This window comes from Perca flavescens, chromosome 16, assembly GCF_004354835.1.
Source record: "Perca flavescens isolate YP-PL-M2 chromosome 16, PFLA_1.0, whole genome shotgun sequence".
Taxonomy (NCBI): domain Eukaryota; kingdom Metazoa; phylum Chordata; class Actinopteri; order Perciformes; family Percidae; genus Perca; species Perca flavescens.
In genome coordinates this window covers 11,478,083-11,496,628 of record NC_041346.1, presented here as the reverse complement: position 1 = coordinate 11,496,628, position 18,546 = coordinate 11,478,083, and the positions used below count along the sequence as shown (strand labels likewise).

Sequence of the window (18,546 nt, the reverse complement as noted above, 5' to 3'; positions counted from 1 at the left end):
CTCTCGCAAGGATCCTGGAGGGAGCCTGGGAGTATGCCCAACCGGGTCTACATGTGTTTTGTGGATTTGGAGAAGGCGTATGACCGGGTCCCCCGGGAGATACTGTGGGAGGTGCTGCGGGAGTATGGGGTGAGGGGTCTCTACTCAGGGCCATCCAATCTCTGTATGACCAAAGTGAGAGCTGTGTCCGGGTTCTCGGTAGTAAGTCGGACTCGTTTCAGGTGAGGGTTGGCCTCCGCCAGGGCTGCGCTTTGTCACCAATCCTGTTTGTAATATTTATGGACAGGATATCGAGGCGTAGTCGGGGTGGGGAGGGGTTGCAGTTTGGTGGGCTGGGGATCTCATCGCTGCTCTTTGCAGATGATGTGGTCCTGATGGCATCATCGGCCTGCGACCTTCAGCACTCACTGGATCGGTTCGCAACCCGAGTGTGAAGCGGTTGGGATGAGGATCAGCACCTCTAAATCGGAGGCCATGGTTCTCAGCAGGAAACCGATGGAATGCCTTCTCCAGGTAGGGAATGAGTCCTTACCCCAAGTGAAGGAGTTCAAGTACCTTGGGGTTTTGTTCGCGAGTGAGGGGACAATGGAGCGGGAGATTGGTCGGAGAATCGGGCGCAGCGGGTGCGGTATTGCATTCAATCTATCGCACCGTTGTGACGAAAAGAGAGCTGAGCCAGAAGGCAAAGCTCTCGATCTACCGGTCAGTTTTCGTTCCTACCCTCACCTATGGTCATGAAGGCTGGGTCATGACCGAAAGAACGAGATCCAGGGTACAAGCGGCGAAATGGGTTTCCTCAGGAGGGTGGCTGGCGTCTCCCTTAGAGATAGGGTGAGAAGCTCAGTCATCCGTGAGGAGCTCGGAGTAGAGCCGCTGCTCCTTTGCGTCGAAAGGAGCCAGTTGAGGTGGTTCGGGCATCTGGTAAGGATGCCCCCTGGGCGCCTCCCTAGGGAGGTGTTCCAGGCACGTCCAGCTGGGAGGAGGCCTCGGGGAAGACCCAGGACTAGGTGGAGGGATTATATCTCCAACCTGGCCTGGGAACGCCTCGGGATCCCCCAGTCGGAGCTGGTTAATGTTGCTCGGGAAAGGGAAGTTTGGGGTCCCCTGCTGGAGCTGTTCCCCCGCGACCCGACACCGGATAAGCGGACGAAGATGGATGGATGGATGGATAGAAGTTGCTTTTTGAACTTTTTCAGAAATATGTGTGTGGAATTCAAGTGAACCATCCACCACAACACCTACATCCCTCTCCTCATGTACATGATTAACCACTATATCCCCAACTACATAATTGGCTACAGTGTCTTTCTTTTTTAAAAAGGTTGCTCGTCCTTAAAGTGTAAACCAAGTCTGGTGAGGACAGTCTTGGTAATTGATGTTAAGCTTTGGATAAAAAAGAAAAACCGTATCGCCACACAAGAAGCTCAATATTGGACAATGCTGCAAACCCCTGGATAAAATTCAATACCAGAGATTCTGCTAACTTTTATAAAAATTCTCACTTCCTACAATATGAGCGCATGGCAGCTATGGCGTGATTAGGCTGGTGATAGATCATGGTTATTGCAAATTAAAGTGTATGGTTAAAAGTTGGACAGCAAAAACACTTGGTGAATGTTAGTGAAATATTGCAGATTGATCTCAATAAGTAGCTTATGTATGACACGCCAATTCATTTGCCATTTTGGCGCATAATCGCTTTTTAGCGTGTTTATCAACGCCGATTGGCCTCCATTGACTTACATTACCTTGCAACTGCGTGTCAATTTACGCCGTAGTGAGTAGTATGAAAGGCCGAAAATCTGCATAGGGAGGTTGGTTGGGGTGGAGGATGGGTCAAACAACACAGGACTTTCACCCAGGAGACCGGGGATCGTGTCCCGCGTCTCACTTTCCTAAACTCAACCGTCGCTTTCTTTTTTATTTTTTACTAAAGCCAACACATTCTTCTTTTACCAAACTCAACCGTCCCGTTCTTTTACTAAACCCAACCATGCCGTTGTTGTCCGCGTCCCGTTATTGTTTTCCTAAAACCAACCGTCCCGTTCTTCTTTTCCTAAACCCAACCCGTACACTGTATACGACTTTTACGCAAAGTCATGATGTCACATTGAATATTGATTGTCCTCTCCGCCACATTACTTCCTGCATTGGCAGTAAACGTTGGCATTGGACATACATGTTTAAAGGGGCAGAATCGTCCATATGGACAAGATTCCTAAGGATACTTTAACATTGTTGGCTTATCTTTGACCCTAGCCTAACATTCCTAGGTTTAATGGTTTTCTTTTTTTTTTGGGGGAGGTGGGGGGGGGGGTTGTTGCTATATATGTCATCTACTCGCATCCTGGTTTAGATTATCGTATAAGAATTGATGTACCGGTAACATATCTTCTGGTATACATTAAAGTGGTACTCCAGCAATCTAACATTGGACTTCCATAAAGATGAGGGACTCAACATTGACAGAGTAAAAAAGAAAAAAAAAAAAAAAGCAATGATATTCCAACTTTTAGTCCCCAAATAGGTGGAGCTCCAAAAACACCAGACCCTCTGCTTCCTATAATGCAACTTGATAGTGTCTTTCATTAGATCCTCCCTGCCTGGTGAACACCCTTGTCTTGTTCACGTTCTAACTCCCCACCTCCAGTCTGCAACTGTAGCCTCCATGCCAAGCATTTTCTCAGACCTTCGAAAGCTCTCTCACACACAGGCCACAGAAAACATTTTACAACTATTATCACCAGCTACTTGTAACATATTGTAACATACGATACAATCAACACTGGTACTCTAAGAAAACTTTCAACAACATTTCTATTGTTCGTATAGCGCTATCTGGAACACATCTGTACTGACGGTTTCATTAGGTGTGACCTGGTCGTCTGATGTGAGAGGACTGGCGTCAGAGCTTGTGTGTGTTTGTGTTTTCCTGCCTGCTTCCAGGAGGTTTAGGTACAATCCAAGCTTTGTGCACGCATCGGGAAAACACAACTTTACTAAGATTTAGAAAAAAAAAACTATAATTCCTCAGCAAAACATTGGAGGTTTTGACAAGCTGAGACTTTAAAGTGTGCGTTAAAGTACTTCGTTTGTTGAATCAATGTACACTCTGTCATATCACATTCGATAAGGCACCATGTGGCATTTGTACTACATCACTTTCAACATAAACAGACGCAGACAGCCACACATACACACGTGGGACTTGACTCATGGGCTTTTGTAATGGCAATAAAAGCAGTCTGCTTCAAACACACCCTGTTGATCAAGAGTCAGTTAAAGTGTCGAGACGATGGGGAAATGAGCGGAAGGGTTAGGAGGGGGGGAAAATGTGGAGGGAGTGAATGTGAGGAAGGGAGGGAGATGAAGAGAACAATTTTTAATAAAGAAGGAGAAGGATGATGATAGGAGGATGGGGGGGGATGGGATGGAAGGAAAATAGGCCTGGAGGAAAGAGGAAATGTAACAGACAGTAAATGTTCCCATGTGTTGCCAACCGTCGGGCCGTCTTGCAGGAGAAGTGACGAGATGAAAGCAAAGCATGGTGGGTAAAAGGGGATGTCGCGGCTACACCCAACCTGTCACAGAGGGAGGGGAGAGGATAGAGAGGAGACTTGACAGGATGGAAGGGGGCCAGCGGCATGAGGGAGGCGAAGACAAGAGCAGAGGAGGTGATATAACAGGAGATGATAGGAGATGAAAGCAGGAATTCAACAGAAAACTGGGAGACATGAAGAGGAGAACAGAAGGGCGACCTCTGATATTTAAAGATCCATTGAATAAGCATTCTGTCAGCACTTTCCAGAAATAGAACATTAAAAAAAAACAAAAGCTGAGCGAGTCCCTAAAGTAGTTTTTCTCCTCCTCCGCCCCTGTACTGCCACGTTTACGGGACAATCCGTCTATTCTTGGGTAAGAAAAGGCCTGACAGCCAGGCGGGAGCCAGGGAGAGACTAAGCACCCATGGTAATAGCTGACATTAAGTTGTAAACAACAAAGGGATAGAAAATGGGTGGAAGAGGTCATTAATGCTGTTCCATTGTACAATGTTAGCTGATATTGTTTTTAATGGTTATTTTATTTTTAACTTGGTGATGAAGAGTGCATGGGGTCCCAAGAGGGTTGAGTTACATTTATGTTATAATATTCTATTCAACCAAAGAGTCAATGTTGCTTCTCACTGGGTTTGCTTTTTGGCATTTTGTAGAGGCCTGAAGAGGTAAGACTTTGAAAAACATGCACGCAAACTTGAAAAATTCACACATCTGGAACAACTGTAGCACACCTGCTTCCCAATGTGACGAGAGACAAATAAAATATAGGTTTTTAAATGTTGAAAACTATGAAAATACAGATTGTATACTTTCTCCTTCATGGCATCACAAATCATGATTCCTTCTTGCACTATCACTAAAACAAAACACACAATCAGAATTAGTGATATAATGTTTCTGCATCCAGTGGTGGAATAAGTATTTAGGTCCTTTACTGAAGTAAAAGTGCTAATACCACACTGTAAAAAATACTGTTACAAGTAAAAGTACTTGAAATAACATAAAAATCCTCACATTTTAGAAACTATCAAAACAGATCCGTCAATCCACTAAGTCCGGTCATTTCAGCTGTACTTGTAGGCTGTTACATTGTTGGGTAGTTTAATTTAGAATAAAACATGGTATTTTATAAAGTACATGTGTTCTGTGTGCACACATCTTAATTTGTTAAGTAACTAAAACGGTCAGATTAATGTAGTGGAGTAAAAAAGTTCAATATTTCCCTCTGAAATGTAGTGGCGTAGAAGTAGAAAGCGGCATGAAAAAGGTAATGGTACTTTATGGTCACATACACACACACACACATATGTATAGTGGAATTCATTCTCTGCATTTTAAGAGAAAAGAGAAAGAAAAGACACAAGTTAAGTACCTCAATTTTGTACTTAAGTACAGTACTTGAGTAAATGTGCTTACATTCCACCACTGGTTGCTTGTCATCAAACCAGATATAAGATAACATTTTGCTTACTTTACAAATCTGTTCCCATGACCGTGATCATCTGAGTGGTTTTCTGGCCTATTTATGACATCTAGTGGATGCTGCTACACCCCTCGCTATGTCTCCTCAATTCTTTTCTTTTTCTTCCCCAGACTTCTGCAGCATTCTTTGTCATTGCCACAGCTGTCCACTGGGTGGAGCTCATGTCACCCCTCCCATCACTGGATCATTATCAATGTTTGTTAAACCCCTCTGAGGACAAAAGACTGTCCGAGCGATGTTTGACAACACTCTTATTCAAAAAGCAATATTACAAAATTTCATTTTATGACATTTATTTACCATTTTATTCATAGAGTATGCTACTTTTGTGAACCCAAGACTTTTGTTAACTCATTTCAAGCACAAAAGTTCAGAAATATTTCTGCTTTAGGGCCAAATTATCTCTTTATACATTGCTCTGGAGCAATATTGGGCATTACTATTCAGAAAGCTGAGTTTGTTCTGAACATTTTGATATGAAACACATGGGGATCAGTTTTATGCAAACAAGACCCTTAAAAGAAGAATTCATGAAGATATCTTAAAAAAAAAAAAAAAAAAAAAAAAAGCCTTTTAACCTCAGAGGGTTGAGCAGTTTACTGTCTGACACAGTTTCATGCTACATGTTAAATGAAGATTACAGAACTATTAGTGCAGCCATTTAGCATAATATGTTTGGGGGTCAAATCAGTAATGTTAGGATACTTAATGAAAAACGGATTTTTGTTTGACAAATGATCTTGATATACATTTGATGTCACACAAGATTCCCATACTGCTATTTGCAGATCAATATGTCAATACTATTTGCTCTTCAAATGTACTGAAACTGGGCAACCTTTCAAGATCTGAGAATGAATGGCATGGTACCTTCATCAGAACAGAAAGAGGAAGATTTACTGCCATTTATTGAGTAAAGGCATTCAGCTATTCAAATAACACAAACACGTCTAATTGTGTTACTTTCTTGCAGCGGCCTCAAACCTTACAGCATTACAGACCTTTTTTACAGCAGACATGTTGACATGTCATAGTGTGAAAAGCACAGGTGTATTCAGAACCATTAATGATGGCTGCATTCCACTTAGGAGAGGCCCTGGTATTGTTGCATGCTGACTCACTGAAATAGCTTACTGGGAGACTCGATGGAATTGAGCCATCGTTAAGGTGATCAATTTCAGCTGTGCTTTTCCTACTATGACAAGTCAAAAATGTCTGCTGTGAAAAAGCTTGTTTGAAATGTAAGCAGGCCCAGCAGTTGCAAGAAGAAAAAAAAAGAAAGAGCCACGTCAAGTAACCAAAATTAAATTTGAACAAATGTGTACACACACACACACACACACACACACACACACACACACACACACACACACACACACACACACACACACACACACACACACACACACACACACACACACACGAAATGACACTGGATTTTAATGGGATGTGTGAAATGCAAACCACGCCCCTTTCTCTATTTTATGAATGAATGCCGAGTCCCCGTGATCCAGCCAGCCAATGAGCAGCTCGCACCTGCACCGTCTGCAGCTCTGCAGCAACAAGAGGTCACTACACTTGGAAACGTGGAGGAGAGAGCGCACAGCGGTGACAGCCTGCAGCAGCCCCAGCCAGGCCTCCAGTCGCGCGCACACGCACACAGTTACAGAACGACAACCGGCTCTGCGATGCCGCTGAACAACGGCAACACCGTGGCCGTGGAGAGACGCGTGGACCTGGCCTCGCTCTTCTGCATGATCGGGCGCCACGGTCCCGCCGTGGCTCTGGCTCTTGTAGCCATGGCGTCGTTGCTGGCGGGTTTCATCATCTACCGGACCGTGAGGGGGAAGCGGAGGAAGGCCACAGCCGCCGACGATGACAGCAAGAGCCCCGCAGAGGAGAGTGACGCATCGGTGATCCAGCCGAGCTCCGTGGCGTCAACAGGTAAAAAGATCCGCAGATAACAGGAATACAAGGCGATAGGTGATGGTGTTTGGGTTCAACATTCATCCACATTTAAAAAAAAAAAAAAAAAAAAAAAAAAAGCGAGCACCCCAGTAAAACTAGAAAACGGAGGAACATGTGATCATATGATGATACCATATACGACGCCATGCATTTAAAAGTGTAACAGCATACTGCAGATATTATCAGTAGGCTATTAATATTTAGTCTGAGTAACTTATCATGCGAACGTAGCCGACTATAAAGCTGAACTTTTTATATACTGATTTTAAATACATTTTAAAAAGCTTTATTAAATTACTATAGCAGTACAAATATTGTTGGTGAATGTTGGCAGTGATGTAGCCAGCTACAAGATAACTATCTATCCCTGCTACTTAATATGTATACACTACAATTCACAGGTAAATAAAATTGTCTCAATCTTGTCTTAAATGCTGCTTACGCATATTAATAATCCAGGAGGTAAAATAACACCCACTGGGGTCACTTCTCTGAATTATGAGTTATTTTACCTTTTGATAATATCCATAACATTTTAGCTAATTTTAGTGTCCTGGACACACTAAGATCAAATTGACTGAGGTACATAAGAGAGATTGTTGTCAGGTCCAATAAGGCGTTAAATGGAGGAGACCTACAACAGACAACTGTTGCTGATTGCATTAAGTACCTATCCTGTGATTAGATCTTCTGCTGTGTTGTCATTTAAAAAAAAAAAAAAAAAAAAGATAGGATAAGGTAAAGTGTAAATTTATAAAAATCTTACCTGGTTTTTATGTCAGTCCTTTGTAATACAGTAAGCATGCTGGTTTAATCAAATATAACAAATTTAAATTAAATGTCTGTAGGGAAGTAAACACCAACCAACCATTCTAATATTTAGAAAAGCATCTATTCTAAGTTCTAAAGTCAGACATGAATATATAAAACAACTACAAAAATATGAGAGAGAGAGAGAGAGAGAGAGAGAGAGAATATATATTGCCTACCATAAATGAACAACGTAGCAGAGCTTTAAGGGACCTCATATGGGCTTTTATTTTTCTCCTATCTTGTTCTAGAGGTGAGCGATGAAGGCTCATCAGATGTGAAGAAGGATGTTGATCTGATTCAGAGTGATCTGAAAATCAGGCACCGCCGTGCTGCTGAGAAGACCCCTCCGCCTTATTCCCCTCCTAAGAGTGACCTCCACATACCAGACGACAAGCACACTACTTCAGATGACACAGACAAAGTGGCAGTTGAGTGGGACTCTTACAAAGTAGCAGAGACGTATGCAGACAGGGCCAATTGGAGCCGGCAAAGTGCTACTAGCACCGAGGCTGAAAAGGATGCTGTTGATTGCTATCGGGGTGAAGCGGATGACGCGATCAAGGATGTGTTGGAAGAGGTCCATGATAAGGACGGCTGCTGGAAGGAGCCTGAGCCGAATAACGATGAGAACCACGAGGAGAAGGTAAGCAGCCATTTGTCTGAAGTTAAATGTAAGCTAAAGACAAATAAAGACTTCCCCACTTTCCAGTCTTTGTGCTATGCTGAGCTCAGGTAACCTGTGGCTTCATATCTAGCAGATAAGAGAGCGCTATTGATCTTTTCATCTAATTCTTGGCAAAAAAGCAAATGCATGTATTTCCCAATTCATCTGAACTATTTCTTTAAGGATTTGGAGCAACCAACCCAGTGGGGATATTTCTCTCTCACCTACATATCAATTTCCCTCAGACCTCATTCTCTCTGTGGTTTCAGAATAGCACAGACTACGAGATCAGTCACAGGCAGTTTGTCTCTTATTTATTTATTTGTATCTTGACAAAGTTAGACCTGACGATATTAACTTTCTATTCATGGTCTAGGTGTTGAAAGCAGAATGCCAGGAAGATGAGAATGTGACCACAGACATGGACCATTCTGACAAGACAACCAGACAAGAGGAGGAAAACGTTCAGTGTGCTTTGACCAGTCTGGCGCCACAGTTTGACGAGCAAGATGTGGAGTTTGAACAAAAGGAGGAAAATGGCCTTACGTGTGATCAAGAGGATGGCGTTCTTTATGATGATCAAGTAAAGGAGAAAATGCTGACTGGTGACAACACTGTTGCCTGTAGTGAAGAACCTGACAGTTCAAGCATGGCACCCAGCCCTGCTCGGCCCTGTTTGAGTGCACCCTTAAAGGCTATTAATCATGATGACGGTCTGTCAGGTATCACCACTGATGCAAAAGCTCAAATCTCAGGCATCGCAGAATTCCCCGACTTGTCATCAGATCCTCAACACCCACAGACAGAAGATAAAATGGCTCCAGCTCTGGATGAAGACACCAATTCTACTACTATTCTTGGACTTCAAATGCCATCACATGAAACAGAAAATCAGGCTGAAAATAATGTAAGTGGCACAACTTTAGTGTTGGCTGAAGAACAAAATAACCAAGTGCATGACCCTCATGTTAAATCCTGCTGCGAAGACGAACAAAGTGTCCAAACCGTAAGAAATGAAACTTTTGACGAGGCAAGTGTCGCTGCTGCTCCTGAAATAGTTGCTTGTGATGGTGAAAAACGTACCGCCCACGTAATGGCTGATGTTTTTGATAAGGAAAGTGTTGCTGCTGATTCTGGTACAGTTGACGAAGTTAGCGAAACTGCTTCTGTAATAGCTGAAGAAATATCTTGTCCTCACCTGCCATCCACTAGCCAAGACCAACAAAGTGGCCGCATGGAAATTAATGAAACTTTTGAAAAGATGAGTGTCGATTCCACTACTGAAGCAGCTGCTTGCGATAATGCTAGCTGCGCTGCACTTTCAGTGTCTGTAGAAATATCCCATCCTGACATGTCTTCTTCCTCCCAAGACCAAGAAAGTGACCACGTGGAAAATAATGAAACCTTTGAAGAGAGGAGGGTTAATTCTGCCACTGATGCACCTGCTTGCAATAGTGCTAGCCTTACTTCACCTATGTCTAAAGAACTACCACATCCTGACATGTTGTCTTCCTCCCAAGACCAAGAAAGTGACCAAACCAAAGATTTTTTTGAAGTTGGCACTCCCATCATGATTGAGGACATCAATCCTCCCACGTGTCAAATTCCCCTTCCGTCTTTCGAGCAATTTGACCTTCGGAATGACACATCATCTGCTGGTGTTGGTGAAGAGAGTGGGATTTCAAGCATGACAGTCAGCCCTGATAATGAGTTTGACGTGAGTTTTGAAAATACGGTGCTTCCGGCGATGGATTGTGATCCACGCAAAAGTCAAAACCTCTTTGCTAACGATGCTGGCGTATCCGTCATTAAAGAGGATACAGCAGGTATGGTGCGCGGGCTTTACTCTTCACGTCCCTCCCAGCCACCCCACAGCGAGCGCACAGGTGGGACTAATTATGAATCCTTTGCAGCCAACGAGGACATGTTGGGTCATGAGGTTGAGGATGGTTACCACAGAGGGACGGATCAGTTCATGGCGCAGGTTGCAGACAGCGTTACCAGCTTCACTGATGACCTGGAACAGCACACAGATGTGAAAGTTGTAGATGTTAAAGAGAAGGAAGCAGGATTAAGTGCTAAAAAGGAGGAGGAAAACAAAGCAGAGAAGGAGATAGAAGTGGACAACGAAATGACTGAAATCAGTATCATGGAGGCAACGATGGACCATAATGAATGGATCATGGATGGAACCTACCAAGCCCTTCCCTGGATGAATCTTTCTGCCCCATCTTTTGCCCAAGACGATACAAAAACCAACCAGCTTCCCACTGAAGAGTACCAACGCAGCTCTGCTGTAACCGACTCCGCTCGTATAGATGCGACAGACCTCCCACCTTCCGCTGAAGGCAAACAAACCGGCGCCCTCTCCCTTGTCGACGAAAACACGGAAAATAGCAAAAAGATTGGGGCGGTTCAGCCCATGCCCCAGCATGTCAACGTGACCTTTCGCATCCATTATTTCACCCAATCGCCATACCAGACGGTGGCTGTCACGGGGAACCAGCAGGAGCTGGGCAACTGGAAGGGATTCATCCCCCTAGAGAGAGCCAAGGACGGGCACTGGTCCACGGTGGTCAGCTTGCCCGCAGAGATCCACGTGGAGTGGAAGTTTGTGGTGGTGGACAAGGGGGAGGTGTGTCGCTGGGAGGAATGTGGCAACCGCCTCCTCGATACAGGCAACGGAGACGACCTGCTGGTGCACAAATGGTGGGGACGCTTGTAAGAGGTGAGGTGCGAGTACCGTGTACAGTAAGCTTTGGTACTGGATACTGAACCAGATAGAAACCAAGACCCACAGTAGATCATGACACCATTTATTAGGGGTGTGAAGCTTCACTGGTCGCACGATTCGATTATCCTGTCAACGATTTGTATCAATTCAATATCACGATGCGTCGCCAGCTTTTTTTTATATATATATATATATATATATATATATATATATATATATATATATATATATATATATATATAATAAATATATATATATATATATATATATATAAATAAATAACACATGGTGTTCAACAAATTCAAGCAGTCAGGTATATACGAACTCCCCCTTTTATTTTATCTGCTTCTAAAAAAAAAAAAAGACACTTTCTGAATGTAGCGGCAACTGGACACAACAGACAAAAAAAAAAACAGCTACCAGAAAAATCAACAAGCAACATCAGCCAAAAATCTATTTATGGTCTGTCACAGCATCGATGCAGAATCGTCCATATCCATTTATACTGTATCATATCATGAATACGTCTTAGTAAGCATTGGTTTGGTCAATTTTGGGGTCATCAATTTGTATACAGTATAGGTTTAATAAACTGGGATAGATTTTTTTTTGAATAGATCGGTTACTTATAACCATTGTGAGGGTTTTACAGCCCAGACGCCTAAATGTATTCTGACCTGCCAATACCTAACCCCATGATCACTGGGATAAATGAATAACTGGGTCACCTAATGGGACTTGTCTCAGAAGACTGACCTCTAATAGCCAGTGATTAAGTGGATCTTTCAAGAAACTGAAAAGATTGCCATCAAAAGACAGAGGCATTACATAAAACGTCTGCCTTTTATTTCTGTGGCAGTATCTAGAATTATGCAAACTGCACCTCTTTCAAAATGTGACTTAATGCAAGTGTTTAATTTGTGTAAATGGAGGCTTTCTTATACTATCCATAATGCTGCTTGAATACTCCCCAACAATCTACGAGAACAAATGCACAGTTACCTTTTTCTACAGCAATAATGAAACCAATACATGTATAGTGTATGTACGACTGGTGTTAGATCAGGTATTCTAATGTGTTTACCACTAAACTGTGATATAGTTGTAACTTTGATGCTTCTATCTCGTGGGACTGTGTGCATGCATGAGTGTCCCATTGTTGTTCTATGAATGTGCCTTCTAAACATCATTTTTCCAATAATGTGTTATACAGCCTGGCTTTTCTTTTTAAAGCAGCGTTGCTGGCCACCATTTGTTTCACTACAACGTCACTGTACTTCATTATTTTCTTTAAAACAAAGGTCACTTTTTTTTTTCTGTCAAGTTTCAGTTACAATCAGTCCAGACTATAGTCTCTATGCCTCAGATCATGTCAGAGTATCTTGTTATGCAATACGGTGATGATAATGCTTCTCTTGAATGTCATTAAGGTGGAGTTGGTTGACAAAATAAAGTCTGTCATATCTGGCAATAAATGTTTCTCATAAATTAATTGAAAGACCGGATGTTCTCACTCACTAAATAACTTGACAATCCATTTTCAATTATCTTAATTACTTGAACTAATGGACTGGATAATTTAAAAAGGAACAAAGATTTGATTTTCTTTCCCTTAAGCTAAATATTTTATGAATCAAAGCACATGAGGAAATAACCCATATGTATCTGGTTTAGTCTGTACTGAAGTTGGTTAATCACTTCTAATTATACACTGGTATCTCAATATGGCAGGTCCACTCAAATATTTCGCAACCAGTCACAGACGTGTCCAAATGATGGGCGGTTACAGCCTCCATTTCTGTGAAACATTAACTGCTGTTGCAACAAACAGACAGATTCAATCTGTTGAGGCTATGCACTGAAAGAAATCTTTGAACGGATGCCTAAAATCGACTTGAATTTCTGTGATGTGGACCAAAAGCCCCAAACTGCGACCTTGTTCCGAGTCCAGCTGGCTCGGAGGTGGCTCATGCAGAGAAAGCGTCATTAGCGCGCACATTTTCATGCCAGCTTGTCAGCACCACTCAGCTCCGTGCTGAAGGTGACATCACAGCATCTGAAAAGAGGCTGCTCTTCATCTTCCAGTCCAGGGACTCGCACGTACGCATGCACAAATGCAATGTTTTGCCAGTGCTGTAAATGATTTATCGGCACTGCAGGGAGCGGCGGCGGGGGGGTTGGGGGGTTTGTGAGGTCATAATGGTTCATTGGAAGTCCAGCAAATAAAAGAGTAATTCAGAGTAAGTCGTGCATGTTAATTACTCACAAAAGGAAAATGAGAATAGTTCCAAAAGGAGGAAAATGGTGTTATGTGTGATCAATACTTTTACAATGATGAAGTGTTAGAGAAAATACTAGTTTAAGCGTGCCCCCCCCCCAGTCCTGCTCTGCTCTGCCCTGTTTAAGCATGCCTGTAAAGGTTGATACTTATTACAACGGTCTATCAGGTGTCTCTAATAATGCAAAAGCTCAAATCTAAGGCATTGCAGATTTCAATCACATTGTCAACACCAACAGAAAGATGACAAACTAGCTCCAGCTCTGGATGCCAAATGCCATCACATTAGACAGAAAATCAGCCTGAAAACAACCAAAAATGGCTCAACCGTGGTGGTGGCTATATCAAAGAATTCAGAGTAAGTCAAGCACGGTAATTATTTAGAAAGGAAAAGAATAAAATCATTCATAAAAAAGGCCAACAAAGCATTCAGTGTGATTCAATATAAGGCTTAAGGTGAATAAATTAAGCAAATACTAATTTGGTTTATATTAAATTGTAAAAAGAATATAAGACATTCTGCCAACCTAATAACAAGAAGAACTAACACGATTCCCATTTGACCTGCCACTCGTGTCATCTACATGGAAATGGGACTGTGAAATGTGATCCTGCTGTGGTTCCACATTTGGAAGACCCTCCTGAACATTTGCAAGACAAACACCATGGGCCTTTTTAGTCAAACAAGGCCTTTGGGACTCATTTAACTTACTTCAAATGGGGTCAACAGAACTCTGGCCAGGTCTAAGTCACGTGATTTCTGCAGTCTTTTTCTATTTCATAACAAGAGTTCAGGGAACCTTTGCCTATTTGCCATCATTAGGTTATATAGAGGCTCTGTTTACACTGAAAGCCTCATATGCCAGGAATGTTTCCTATTCCTGTGCAACTAACCAGACATACTAGCCAGTTTTGGATACGATCCCCGATGAACACTTTACGAGAAAGCGGGCAGAGGTTATTGGTAATGTTAACATGTTCTCCTGAGTCATGTGTGTACGTTTAACGGCGTGTAGCACACACCCCTCACTAGAACGAATGCGGTAGCTGGGAGTGTGTGCACTTTCTAAGGTTGGAGGTAGTCCTTTATTTAGACACAAGGCTTACAACTGACACCACTTATTCTAGCTCTCTTTGCATGTCTCACTCTACCCACGTAGACATTCACACAATTACAAATCCATCTAAACAGTTAAGCTATTATTGGTCCGATGTTTGATCTCTGTTAAGGCAAAAGAATTAACACTGAGTCATCCATCTGATCCGGAAACACCCTTATGTCAGAGTTAGGTTGTCTAGAACAACTGTTGTTCTTGTGTCTCACTGTGATAGCTTATCATGTGCTACGGGGGGCAAAATAGTCGGTTGTCCATCATGTCTAATGGGCCTTAAACAAACCCTAGAGGCGTCAATGTTTATTACACACTACAACATGCAAGTACTGAGAGTGAAATCTACATTATATACTATGTTCCTGCAATAGAGAAAGCTGCAATTTCAGGATCACATTTCTATGAACCTAGTTACCGAACAAAAGTGCCATAATGTGCAAGTGTCAACACCAGTTAGCAGCTGGCTAGTTAGGAAGGGTTAAAATTGTTTTAGACTCAAAGACAGTGTTAGGGTAGTCTCGCAATGCCAGAAAGATGGATCTCCATATCGCTGGACTATAGTCTGGCTACTCCGGTTAGCTGTGACCATGTCAAACGGGTCGCACAAAGTGATGAACCTACAGAGAATTACCACTTGAACCCGCAGCTACCCGAGTTGCACCTTATTGTTTAGCTGTCAGGCTGCAACTTTGCCATTTTCTTTGACTCTCTCCGCTCTCATAGCTTTGCTTTAGGCCACAGTAGGCAGCATTTTTCAGTGAAAAAGCTTTAAAAAAACAAAACAATGTTCACTATCTGCTCAGCATCAGCAGACGGAGACAGTTAGCGGCTAGCTGGGGAACTTGGGAGCATTTACATTCTCTATTTCCCTCAGGAGTTAGAAGAGACCAAAAAAGTTAAAAGAGAGTGAGTAATGGACTTACATTCATCAGGTGGCTGGAAACACAACTCCAAAAGAATGATAATGCTGCTCCATATCCAGGGGCACAGCACAAAATTCTGGGCCCTGTAGAAAGGCATTTTCTTTGGGCCCCTCCCCGCATCCACAGCTATTCAATTTAGCATATTTTTGGGCCCTCCTCACATGAGGGCCCTGGGTACTCAGTCCCTTCCCCCCCAGCCCAACGCCCCTGTTCGTAACTACTGCATGTGTAAAAGCAAATGTTTGGTAACAACTTGACCATATCAATTTAAAGTTGATATTATATCAACGATGAGCTAACAACTTGCTAATGCTTAGCATAGCGCAGATGACAACCCGGCAAGTGATTAGTGGGGGGTGGACTGGTATTTAAACTGCTGGGGGCAATCAGGGAAAGTAGAAAGCAGGTGAGCTAGAGGGAGGAGCAGGTCATGTGGGGAAACTGGAGGGAAAGGGGTTATCAGAGGGCAGGTGGGCGTGGCCCAGGCTGAAGTTAGTGACATGGAAAACCAGGGACACGTTCAATCTCAAAATAGTGTGCGCCATTTTGCTAGACTTTCTCTTGTTTAGTGGGTGTGTCAGAGGTGCTGCCCAATCAGCAAATTAGTGGTATAAAAAAAAAAGCCAGCGTGCTTGTGCATAACTAAACCACCGTTTCAGTTTTAATAAACATTTTTGCTACGTTTTGTCGGGGGCTGAACGAGCCCGAGGCAGAATGGGTGACTGTATGATCTGGAGGGATTTCGATTCTATTTCATGTAACAAAGTGCTGGTCAAGGGAAAATCTTGACCAGGTAAAAAGAGAATAGATCATTACCGAGGCTTCATTTGGGGGCCCATGAATGTCTATAGCGAAATAAATGGTAATTTGTCAGGAAGTTATCAGAAGGTTGCTCTTTCTACAGAGCAGCAGATTGTTGCCTGATGGTAGACAGTCACACACTGCGATCCTCTAGTCCAAGTTGGACCGCCAAGTGTGACATTCTCTTTAAGTCAAGTCTCCTCTTACAGAAGCTGACCAGTCAGACCCACCTGCAACATTTCACTTGAACTTTGACCCAGGGAGATTGTATGATAATGTCAGTGTGCATGTCTCATCTGTCTGTCTGTGTTCATTTGGACTTGTCTGATTCATCCCAGTTTCTGTGTCAAATCAAACTGCTTTTTATTCCTGGAACAATAAACGTCAGTGTCCATTAATAGCATCAAGGATTAAACAGACTTCTTTTACTGTAACTGTTCCATCACTGCTCTCATTGGCTTCTAATTTCACTGATATGGGCCAAAGGTAGTTTGTGGGAAATATTAAAATGTGATTTAAAGTTGAACTGGTTGATCAGAAATATGATCTTTAGGGTTGTTTTATAATCAAAAAGTCCATGGTTGTGGTTTGGGTGTGCCACAAAGGCAGGCTATTTATAAAGCATACCAGTCCTTATTCCTGTTCCATACTGTGGGATCATTCAGTGACCTTCAATGGAGACTGCCGAGTCTGCTGACTGAGCTGCATGGCCATGAGGGGAGGAACAAGGGTTAAACCGGAGCAGACGGGAGCTATATTGTATTTTTTTTTAACCCTATGCTGGATCTATTCGGCATTCAGGTGCATCATGCCAATGCATGTGAGGAGATGTGATTTGCAAAATTAATGACTTTTAATGGTCCCTTTTTTTAAAAGCTATTTAATTTATATTATTTCAAAGTAATCTTTCAGGAATTTAATTCCTCTATTTTAAAACCTGTAATTAATCTTTGGAGTTGTTTGTGCGCACTTCTACACAAAGCGATACATTGGGATATACACAAACTTGTGTCTTTTTCTCGTGGATCGGAAAGCAAATTAGAAGCTTTTCTGGATCTGTGCCCTCCTGGGACAGCCCTCTACCAGTAATGTCATTGCTGGCAGTCCCAGAGGACACTGCAGTTGTGTGTGTGTGTGTGTGTGTGTGTGTGTGTGTGTGTGTGTGTGTGTGTGTGTGTGTGTCAGTACAGGATGTATGTACGGGAAATGTGAGTGAAAAGAGAGAGTGTGAGAGCTAGAGGAAGATAGAGTGAAAGTGCACACAGCTGCATATACTGTATAATGCAAGCACATCTGGAGGAGGTTTGGGTTGAGGCTTCCTTAAAGAGATCAGGTTATAAAATATTTACAATAATCACATTGTTGTCCTTTTATACAGATTCTGACGTCACTGTGTGCCGTGACGCAGTGGGCATGTGTACAAGTTTGAACTCTGTGCATGTTTCTATTAATCAATCTACAGTTTTAACTGCATTTCTTTTCAAAAAGCATCATAACCCTTCTACCAATTTCCTATGGTGAAATTAAAATGGCCGTTTGGAGCTCAAATCAAAGCTAACATCTACACGATTCAAACCAGTACAGATAGTACGGGCAATTTCTTGAATCTTTTACAATGACCTAAGTGGTACCGACATGAGTGACAGAAATATTAAATGAACAGAAATGACAGAACGCAGAACAATAACAAAACAATGTTTAAAAAAAAATCTTCATGTAAATAATTATGTAAACAACAGAGTGAAAATAGGTAGATTTCAACTGAAATCACAGTTTTACCTTCTCTCAGAATGACACCGGTAGTATTGACAATTAACATGAGGGGGTGGAATTAAATTAAAAGATACACAATGCAACTTCATGTGGCAGGCAGTGTGGCAATCCAGTTTCTCCAGATCAGCAAGTGGGAACCTTTTACATTTTTTTTAAACCTCATTTTCTGATTACAACAATAAAGAAAAATTGGTGTGCGTTACAAAAAATTTAATCTCATCGCAGTTTCTGGTTTTGCATGTTTTAGCCGAATAAGTACATACTGCATATATTATATTATGTAATTTCATATTTCTAGCCATGTCCCAAAGCAACAGTATTAAATCATGTCTGAGTTAGGTAATGTAGACTTTTATTTTTGTTGAATCTACAGTTTCCTTCTGGCAGCTGTGCGTAGAGACTGTCTGTGAGTAGGGACTAACTGTTGGTTATTGCATTCA

General features: G+C 42.3%; 2 protein-coding genes across 2 annotated transcripts in view; one reads left to right on the top strand and one right to left on the bottom strand.

Moving 5' to 3' along the window:
- The window catches only part of lpar1 (lysophosphatidic acid receptor 1), a 104,393-nt gene extending 88,755 nt beyond the window's left edge, over positions 1-15,638 (bottom strand). Inside the window, exon 1 of the mRNA XM_028600838.1 lies at positions 15,533-15,638. The gene's annotated coding sequence lies outside the window, so the exon portion shown is untranslated. The remainder of the gene's footprint in view (positions 1-15,532) is intronic.
- On the top strand, positions 6,525-11,386 carry stbd1 (starch binding domain 1). The gene is made up of 3 exons (XM_028602196.1): positions 6,525-6,984; positions 8,070-8,464; positions 8,862-11,386. Exons 1-3 carry the CDS (start codon positions 6,525-6,527, stop codon positions 11,208-11,210), a joined length of 3,204 nt encoding a protein of 1,067 aa, XP_028457997.1. The 3' UTR covers positions 11,211-11,386.
- Positions 15,639-18,546: the final 2,908 nt, after the last annotated feature.

Excerpts from the sequence above, each read along its gene's own strand:
- stbd1 (XM_028602196.1), top strand. The coding sequence starts at position 6,525 with ATGAATGAATGCCGAGTCCCCGTGATCCAGCCAGCCAATGAGCAGCTC. Across the intron at positions 6,985-8,069 it reads GAGCTCCGTGGCGTCAACAG|AGGTGAGCGATGAAGGCTCA; the intron begins GTAAAAAGATCC and ends ATCTTGTTCTAG. Across the intron at positions 8,465-8,861 it reads ATGAGAACCACGAGGAGAAG|GTGTTGAAAGCAGAATGCCA; the intron begins GTAAGCAGCCAT and ends TTCATGGTCTAG.